Genomic DNA, 10,279 nt, shown 5'->3' with positions numbered 1-10,279 from the left:
ATTGATTAAGCTGCGTTCAAACAGCATTTGCACCCAGGGACAGCGATATGGATGTCACTTTAATTGTGAATGGTAAGCTGTAAGCTGAAATCGTCTGTGCTAACCTCAAAGTAGCTAACATTAGCTTAGCTAGCTTGCAGTCGGGAAACTACAGGCAGCATGTTTAGTGCAATCGGGGGAACTGCTTTTGTTGGCGGAGACGAAATTACAGACGGAAGTCATCTGTTGTCGCAAATTACTTACAATGCTGTTATTACTGGATGAATAGCTTTATTTATACTGTACAACTTGTGTAAAAGCACAGGGAGTGATGTTGTTACTGGATATCGTTACGGCTGTGATCACCTTCGCATCTACGACCAAATCACAGCCATGACGATATCGCTCCCTCTTGTGTGATATTGCTTAATTGTGTATCATAGCTAGCTGTTTATGTTTAATAGATCATGGTGATTAGCTCAAATGCTTGTTGTTATTATTAGTAGCAGTAGTAGTACCAGTAGCGGTAGTATTCAACACGTTCTCACCCCAGGGCATCAAATACCGTCGTTTTGTCACGACCCTTGGCGGCACCTTTTACCCGTCACTTTTTAACGCACAGAGTACTTTCTCGTAATTTTTCAACACTGCTACATGTTTGGACTCGTCTTGCTTGGCCTTCTTGTAGGTCTCCCAGTACTTGGTGAAGGCGTCGAACAGATGGCAGAGGATGTCAGCAGAGAAGTCTTGCACACCCAGATTGTTGGCCATCTCCTGGCTCTCTCTCTCCACCTTCACGTTGAATGCCAGGATCACAGCAAACTGTGGGTCGTGCTCCAGCATGGTGGAAGCCTTCAACACATCCTTCTTATGAACCGGACCAATGTTAATACCAGCATAAGGGACTTTTGATGTGCGTAGGAACTTCAGTAACGCCTCCAGTGATCCCAGTGTTGAAGCCTGGACATAAACGCCCTTCTCCTCCAGTTTGATGGCGTCCAGCGTCTGTTTCAGCTCCCACACCAGTTCATACCTGAGCACGGGGATCTCATCGTCATGGTGAGCCACCAGCAGAGGGAGCGCTGGCAGCGTCTTCTCCAGGTCTTTCCCCAGGATCTTCAAACCCTGGGCGGCACACACCTCTTTGTGCTTCTCATACTGGTTCTTGGCCTGCAGCTCCTTCAGAGAGGGGGGCATCAGCAGGCCTCTGATATGCGTGATGATCGGTCCTTCCACGCCCGGGACGATGATGGTCTCTCCCTCCCGCAGACGCCCGTTAATCAGAATGACGTCCATCGTAGTTCCCATACCAGGCAGAGTCTTGACCTCCATGACCTGAGCCCGGAGCTCGTCGCAGTACGCTAGCTGGCGTGCCAGCCTGGTCTGGGTGAGCTCCACCAATAGGGCAATGAGGTTTCCCATCCCGTCGCCGCTGTGGGCCGAGGTGGGGATCAGAGAGACGAACGTCCTGGGGTCTTTATTCTCATGGAACAAGGCCGCGTTCAGGCCCTGCTGGGCGAACTCCACGATGATGCGGTTGGTTTGCATGTCAAACTCGTCCTTGGTGTTCCTCTTCTGCTTCTTCAGCGTGGCAACGATGTCCGCGTCCGGACTCTTCTTCCAGTCGTACAGACGGTCGATCTTGTTGAGAGCGACGATGAAGGGGCACTTCTTCTCCTTCAGCAGGTTGATGCAGTCCAGCGTCTGCTTCTGCAGGCCGTGCATGATGTCCACCACCAGGATGGCTATATCACAGAGAGAGCTCCCCCGGTTCATCATGTTAATGAAGGACTTGTGTCCTGGTGTGTCGATGATCAGCATACCAGGAATCTTGAGGGTTTCTCTTTCAAAATTCTGGACCATCTTGGTCTGCTCGATGATCGTCTCCAGTGGAATGTTTGTGGCACCAATCTGCTGAGTGATGCCTCCTGCCGCCCCATCCTGAACATGAGTGTGCCGCAACTTGTCGAGGATCTTGGTCTTGCCAGTGTCGACGTGTCCCAGCACACAGACCACCGGGGCTCTCAGTCTGTTCGGGTCTGTGTTCTTCAGGTTTTCCGCTCTCCGTTTCTCTATCCGTCTCTTGGCGCGGTCGTACATTTTCTCCTCTTTGGATCTGCCGTCATCATCGCTCTCGTTGCTCTCGTCCTCGCTCTCCTTCACTCCTCTCCTCTTCCCCTTCACCATTAGCTCTTTCCTCTGCTCCTCCTCTGTCTCCATGGCAACCGGCTCTGGAGTCTCCGAAGTGGGTGACGTCACCTCTGAGCTTTCTTCATGACCGGGCATGGTGTGCTTCTTCCTCCTCTTGTCTCCATACACCGGCTTATTCTTTGGCACCCCATCACCCTGGGCCTGCAGCGTCTTGAGTGTGGACCGGGCTCGGGGCTCTCTCTGGGTTTTGGTCAGCAGCTCGCCCTCCTTCTTCAGATGCTCTTTCCTCTTCTTCACCTGCTTTTTCTTCTCCTTACATTTCTGCTCCAGTCTCTGCTGCTCCGGCTCCTCCAGCCTCTTCAGTCTCTCCTCTTTCCTCTTAGCTCTCTCCTCTTCCTCCTTCATCTTGGCCAGGACCTCCTGCATGCCCTTCACTGTGGCCTTACTGGGCCCTTTCTTCTTCATTGATTGGTTGGTTGACTTTATTACATACTTTGGAACAGAAACACATAGAAGCCAGCCTCTCATACACAGTTTTAGAAAGTTATGTCAGACCAGGCTCACCTTTCCAGTCCCATTTTATGTTATAGCCTCAACAGGAAGGATCGATGACATCCCGGATGACATTACAATTGCTCGAATGGCATCACTGATGAAATCTTCTATGACATCATCGGTGATTTATGCCCTTGTCACTGATAATGTCATGCACCGATGTCTAGATGTCATGTTATGGTCATGTTATGATGTCATAATGTTATGATGTCAGACAGCCCTTCACAATAAAAGTCCAACACACACTTCACACAGCCTTTCACAATAACAGTCCAACGCACTTGATTTACAACAAGGAAGTGTGTTGGAGTAATGATGACATCACAATTGCTCAAGTGACATCACTGATGACATCATCTGTGACATCACTGTGATAAGAAAAATACTATAAATAAACTGCCATTTAAAAAAAGACAAATTTTCACCAATGTCTGACTACTACAAATTAGTTTTGATTCGCCACGGAGAAAGCACGTGGAACCAAGAGAATCGGTTCTGCGGCTGGTTCGATGCTGAGTTGAGCAGTACCGGGGAACAGGAGGCAAAGAGAGGCGGGCAGGCCCTGAAAGATGCCGGCTATGAGTTTGACATATGCTACACCTCGGTGCTGAAGCGGGCCATCCGGACCCTGTGGCTGGCCCTGGACAGCATTGACCAGATGTGGGTGCCGGTGCACCGGACCTGGCGGCTCAACGAGCGTCATTACGGCGGCCTGACCGGGCTGGACAAGTCAGAGACAGCTGCCAAGCATGGTGAGGACCAGGTAAAGATCTGGAGACGATCCTTTGACACCCCTCCTCCCACCATGGACGCAGACCATGACTTCTACTCCATCATCAGCGAGGATCGTCGCTATGCGGACTTGACCGAGGACCAGCTTCCCTCCTGTGAGAGCTTGAAAGACACCATCGCGCGGGCACTGCCCTTCTGGAACGAGGAGATCGCCCCTCAGATCAAGAAGGGGAAGAGGGTGCTCATCGCTGCCCACGGGAACAGTCTGAGGGGCATCGTGAAGCACCTGGAGGATATGTCAGAGGAGGCCATCATGGAGTTGAACCTGCCCACAGGCATCCCCATCCTCTACGAGCTGGACAAGGACCTGAAGCCTGTGAAGCCCATGGAGTTCCTGGGAGATGAGGAGACTGTACGCAAAGCCATGGAGGCCGTGGCTGCACAGGGAAAGGCTAAGTAGGGCCAGGGGAGCCAAAGCCTCACTCTGCATGCTAGTTGTCCTTAACAGCTGGTCTAGCAGTGTTTTTCCAAAATCCTAATTTATTTTCGGCTGGTAATACATTGATGAGTATAGATTGGTGTCAAAGGCAACCTCACTATACTGGCACATTGCAGGGACAATTAGATGAGTGATGGGGATCGACCAGTGCCAGGGGAACTACAGCTCTCAAGAGATTGTAATCTTAAAGGCAGCAACGGGTGTCGGGGTAGTGTAGCGGTAGATTTGCCGCCTACCAACACAAGGGTTGCAGGTTCGCGCCCCTTCTACGGCTTGGTCGGGCGTCCATACCGGCAGGATTGGCTGTGTCTGGGTGGGGAGCCGGATTAGGGGTATGTGTCCTGGTCGCTGCACTAGTGCCTCCTCTGCTCGGTCGGGGCGCCTGTTCAGGGCGGAAGGGAACTGTTGGGAATAACGTGATCCTCCCACGTGCTACGTCCTCCCGGTGAAGCTCCCCACTGTCAGGTGAAAAGAAGCGGCTGGCAACTGCATATGTTGGAGGAGGCATGGTGTTAGTCTACGGCTCTCCCCAGATCGGCAGAGGGTTGAGTAGCGACCGGTGCAGCAGGGGGAAATTGGCCAAGTACAATTGGGGAGAAAATGTGAGGGAAAATCTGAAAAAAATAAAACAAATAAATCCAGCATCTGTGTATGTCTGTCCTGCAGGGCCCGGCCAGCCCTACAATCGTTGATTGGTGGCCAGAGTGATGATGTCATATATTGGTAAACAATCAACTCAGCATACACTGATGATGTCATACCCACTGATGATGGCATGCCCCACAATCATCGAGTGATGTGACTGATGTCATGTTCCACAATCATCGAGTGGGCCAGTGCTGACTGATGATATAGCCACTGATGATGACAGGCTATAGTGACACAGCAGCACTGTCTGTATGTATGTCTGTCTGTTTCTCAACATGAACTCTGGACAATTGAATCAGGTCCGGGCATTCCCCGGAGTGACCCTTCCAAAAGAGGTAGGGTAGAGAGTGGGGGTGGGGGGGAGTTGGGGCATGACGTTTGCTTTATATGAGACTACATCAAGAGATATATCAAATGCTATTGTCCACTCTTTGAAAAAAACATTCTTGCGATAGGTCCAGATATCCTAAGACCGATGTCGTAATACTGGGAAGCAGGACGAGCCTCACATGCAAAAAATCCCTATTTTGAAGGTGGTGTGGTGCGCGACGCGGAGCGGGTTAGGACAGCGTCATTTGGAAAAACGGAAACTATCTGATGTTCGACTATAATAATCCGACTCGATCGCTTTCTCCCTCTCTGAACGGAGCCTGTGGGAGGGGGGTGGGGGCACATATACACACACAGCACTGCACACAAACCGATGCACACACAAGTAAGCGGGCAAGCGCAGTGAAAGAGGGAGAGAGAGATGGCAGAGAGAGACGGTTACGCCAGAGAGAACAAAATGATTAGTATCTTTGCTTATACTTTACTAGAGTCGATGCTGACAATGCTCACGGTTTGTCACAAATTCAACAAGTCATGTGCTTGTAAGCACACGCCCACTTGCTCGCTCTGGACATGAGCCTGGACCTGTTAAACTAGACCTGGACATACTGTAGCGCTTGGGTGGGTAAGGCCCGTCCGTGTTCTCAGGAGCGCGCTCACAACGTGCCGTATCTTTAGAAATGGCTTGTGTCTCTCCTGTGGGCCCCAGCCCCACAATCGCCGATTGGTGGCCAGACCGATGACGTCATTGTCGAATGGTGGCCCGGACTGATGATGTCATGCGCGACAATCATCGAGTGATGCGACTGATGCCGTGTCCCACAATCATCAAGTGGGCCAGTGGTGACTGATCATGTCCAACTGATGATGTCATCGATATTTTGACATTAGGCAGCACCGTCTTTATGTATGTATGTCTGTACGTCTGTCCTGTGGGCTCCCACTGATGATGTCATGCTCCACAATTATCAAGTGATGTGACTGGTTATGTCCCACAATCATCGAGTGGGCCAGTGGTGACTGATGTCATACCCACTGATGATGTCCCACTGAGGATGTCATAGACATTGATACATTATCAGTGATGTCATAGACATCGTGACATTGTCATGTAATGTACTATGTCATCAGTGGGGGGAGGGGAATGGGCCACTAGTGGCATTAATCACAGATGATGTCACTATCCAAAAGCATTGCAACATCGGTGATTAACAATGACATCATTGGTGATTATGTCATCACTGATCATCTCATCAGTGATGTCACTTGAGCAATTGTGCAATTGTGATTTTATCGGTGATGATGTCATCAGCCCCTAGTGAATCCACGGCGTTATTAGACTCCGCGGGTTGCTATTATTTTATTGTGCTCTCCCTCTGCTTCTCTCTCTCCTCACACCGACTCAGACACCCATGCTGGGTGCTCACTACATGGTCCCTCTACACACTACTAATTAGTTCACACACACACACACACACACACACACACACACACACACACACACACACACACACACACACACACACACAGACACACACACACACACACACACACACACACACACTCAGTCTGTGTGTTTTCCGTCGGGCACCTGAACATGTTCATACATGTTCATTCCAGCATGCTGCTGACTGCCAGCCAAGCAGGAGGAGCCCCCACTGGAGCAGTGAGGAACTGCAGCTGGTCCTGACAGGCAGGAGGAGCCCCCCAGTGGAGGAGTGAGGGACTGCAAGTGGTCCTGACAGGCAGGAGGAACCCACAGTGGAGGTGCGAGGAACTACAGCTGGCCCTGACAGGCAGAAGGAGCCCCCATTGGAGGGGCACGGAATGGCAGTTGATTCTGCCTGTTAATGCGCAACGTGTATCTACACTGATACCTGCAGAGCCCAACTGATGATGACAAAGGCTGTTTGTTTATTTTCTGCATGTAAAAACTACTAAACTGTTGATTTTCTGTGTGTAAAAATGATTGAAAATTATAAATTGTGCATAAAAATAACCCCAAGAGGCAACTTAAATCTCCCCTCAGATTAAACCGACACATTCTCACTCCCAACACATCAAATACGGACGTTTGGTCACAACCCTTGGTATCACCATCACTTTTGGGTACCCCCCCTTTTCATCATTGTTCCACACCAGAAGCAAATAGCCATTAGCCAACAACTTGTGTTAAGGTTAGAGAAATGGTTTGTGATAGTTAAAATAATGAGAACAACGTTTGTTACAAATGTAAATGTGGCTCATGGTTGAAAAGTACATTGAATCAAATCCCGGCCGTCGGCATTGAAGCAGAAGGCAGAAGGCAACCACAACAGCCTTACTGGGCACCGTCTTCTTTCACACTATTGTGGAATTAGACGTTGGGAGTTCTGTAGAAGTATTGGAAGTATTGGACCCTGCATGTCGAAAAAGGATGAAAAAGGGGTAGCCAGTGCATTAAAATAGTGACGCCAAAGGTTCGACCTAACAGCGAGTTCGGAGTGAGAACGGGATAAACATAACAATAAATAAAAAATTATGACACAACAAATATCAGGACCTTCTTAATGAGTCTGGACTTTATTCAATGAGCTTGTTAGTGCCTTCAGCCACAATTTGTCCTCCTGATGTCCGCTGTTAATTGAACACGTACTGGCACAGAGCCTCCGTTTATTTAGATTGCAATTAAACCTAATTAAACTGAGCAGTTAATTTATATTTCAAGGGCAGCGTCTCCAAGATCTGAGTCAGAAAGCTCAACATCACTGGCTGGTTGGTGCCTCTCATGTTTATCTGCTATTCCAAAATGGTTTCCCCCAAGGTTTTTTGCCAAGGGGCAACCTCCATCTTGGATAAATGAAGCCAACACAGAAGTGCCAAAAACTGCAGTTCCTCGAACAGCCACTTGAGCGTGGCTCCAAAAGTGAGTCATTCCCATAAGTTAAAATGCCGACTTTACAGCAGAAATAACGGATTCAGCTAATGATGTACACTACATTTATATTATCTAGCGCTTCACTGTTCCACTTTTGTTTTTGACCCATTATGCTCAAAAACACAGGACAACTTTAATAAAGAGAGAAAAAAAAATCCAGTTTATCGATGTTTACAATGCAACCGGCTGGCCGGCACGCTGAACCGGAAGAAGAAATACAATTGCGTCCGACACGGAAGAGAAAAAGTGGGCGTGGCAACATAAGGTGAATACATGAACAGTTACAAACAGTCACAGTGGACTTACTTCTTCATTTCGCTCCCTGTCTCTCCTGTAAAACGCAGCGTGCCCCGGGAGCTGATAGGAAATGTTCAGGTACGGGCTGCACTGCGTTGTGGAGGCATGTTGAGAGATGTATTCTCTTCTTTTAATAATTATAAAAGATGCTGAACTCCACAACAGGATGACGAATGATATTAACTGCAGTCGGTCATGGCGCAATTTTATTTTGCCTCAATAGGCTTTCAGTGCGCACTGCACAGTTATTTTTTTACATTCCATTTTTCTCGTTTCCTGGTATTGTACTTCCTGGGAAACGGGAAATGGTTCAGTTGGAATTTCCAGTTGGATGTTCAACTTCTCACTCTAGACCTGGTTCTTCTTCTTTCAAGTTTCCGGTGTTGCGCCTCGTCTCATGTTCCTCCGCTCCTCATCCCTCCTGAGCAACACCTCGTCTCATGTTCCTCCGCTCCTCATACCCTCCTGAGCAACACTCCTTCACCTTCGTGAACGGTCCTCTGTTATTAGAGATTTCAGCCCAGGGGCGGAAGCCATCATCTGGTTCCAAAGCAAACACCCAACACTCTTCCCTAAAATAAGACCTCATCTTATGACGTCATGCACACATTTGCCGTGTCGGTCATAAACAGTGATGTCATATGATGATGGCATACCCACTGAGGTCAGTCATTGTGACATCGTCAGTGATGTCATAAATCATTCCCTGATGGTTATAAAGTACTTGTCCATGGATGCAGATGCAAACTCCATCATATTTCTCCTTTTGGCTTTTGGTTTATAACAATATTACACGGGTTGTGCCATGTCTCTTGCGGGAGAGGCTTTTGTGTGCCAGATGGCAGCTGCTGAGCCATGGCCTGAAGATGCCACCTTGTACCAGCCACTGGAGGATCAGATTTTGCTGTCTGACTGCGCCTCATCTCTGGCCGTTCAGGCCTACCTAAGGATGTGCAGTCTACCGGTGCAGGTGGCTTACAAAGCGAACGCAGAATACATGTCTCCCTCCGGTAAGGTTCCTTTCGTCCATGTGGGGAACCAGGTGGTGTCCGAACTCGGGCCGATAGTCCAGTTCACCAAGGCTAAGGGTCATTCTCTGAGCGACGGCTTGGATGACGTCCAGAGAGCTGAAATGAAAGCGTACATGGATTTGGTCAACAACATGCTGCTTACCGCTGAGTTGTACATCCAGTGGTGTGACGACGCTACAGCTTCAGAGATCTCTCGTCCAAGATACAGCAGTCCCTACTCGTGGCCTTTGAACCACATCCTGGCCTATCGAAAGCAGTGGGAGGTTTGCAGGAAGATGAACGCCATTGGCTGGGAGGGGAAAACCCTGGAGCAGGTCTATGAGGATGTGAGCCAGTGTTGCCAGGCTCTCTCAGAGCGGCTGGGGACCCAACCATTCTTCTTCAACAAACAGCCCACAGAGTTGGATGCCTTGGTGTTCGGTCATCTGTTGACCATCCTGACCACAGGGCTGACAAGCTCCGAGCTCCAAGAGACGGTCAAGAGCTGCAGCAACCTGCTGTCTTTCTGCAGACGCATAGAAGAGGCCTACTTTAAAGACAAGCGGCTCTATTCTCCCCCTGGCCTTAAATTTGCGCGGCGCGGCGCTATTAGTGGGCGTGGGCATTCCCTAATTTTTCCAGCCAGATTGCGCGGCGCTAACCATTTAACCACGCCTTTTCACGCGTAGAATTATTCACAACTGTGGCCATTGGTGATGTGCAGTAAACCAATCACATTCTTCCGTTTCAAGCTTCGATTCCACGGAGCGATCCAGTCCCGTCAGAAAAGCCCTAAAGCCCCCCGCGACCAAAGTGCTCTGAGCTCCGCCCCTCCCTCTCTGCCAACTTTCATCCCTGTCTGTCTCCATATGCTCCTCAAACAAATCTCACGGCAGTGTAAATACAGCAAGCATGTAAATACGCTACACTATAGCAAGAGCAAAGTGAGAATAATGTTCTAAACGCATCCACTAGAAAAATATAGCCTATCCCTGGATGTCATGATGAGATTAGATTGGTGAAAGTTTGGACAGAATGATTGCATCGTTTTCTCTCACTGCCTTTTCTTCTCCCCCTCTGCACGGCAGACAGGTAGGATGATGCAACAGCCTCTGAATGACGGGCTCAAAACAACTTTTTTTTCATCTGTCATTGTGCCTG

General features: G+C 49.2%; 1 protein-coding gene and 2 pseudogenes across 3 annotated transcripts; 2 read left to right on the top strand and 1 right to left on the bottom strand.

Moving 5' to 3' along the window:
* Positions 1-576: 576 nt before the first annotated feature.
* LOC310782259 (eukaryotic translation initiation factor 5B-like) lies at positions 577-2,595 on the bottom strand (the record flags this gene model as incomplete). Its single annotated transcript, XM_083642936.1, has 1 exon — positions 577-2,595. One exon carries the CDS (start codon positions 2,593-2,595, stop codon positions 577-579), a length of 2,019 nt encoding a protein of 672 aa, XP_083499062.1.
* A 517-nt stretch (positions 2,596-3,112) lies between these two features.
* Positions 3,113-3,877, top strand: LOC310782258 (phosphoglycerate mutase 1 pseudogene; annotated as a pseudogene). Its single transcript has one exon. The product of its transcript is annotated as a phosphoglycerate mutase 1 pseudogene (transcript).
* Positions 3,878-8,913: 5,036 nt separating this feature from the next.
* LOC310782257 (metaxin-2 pseudogene) lies at positions 8,914-9,940 on the top strand (annotated as a pseudogene). The gene is made up of 2 exons: positions 8,914-9,730; positions 9,843-9,940. The product of its transcript is annotated as a metaxin-2 pseudogene (transcript).
* Positions 9,941-10,279: the final 339 nt, after the last annotated feature.

The sequence above is a fragment of the Poromitra crassiceps genome (assembly GCF_964638095.1).
Source record: "Poromitra crassiceps genome assembly, chromosome: 9".
Lineage (NCBI taxonomy): Eukaryota > Metazoa > Chordata > Actinopteri > Beryciformes > Melamphaidae > Poromitra > Poromitra crassiceps.
The sequence above is the reverse complement of the archived record's forward strand: the minus strand, read 5'-3'. Positions and strand labels throughout refer to the sequence as shown.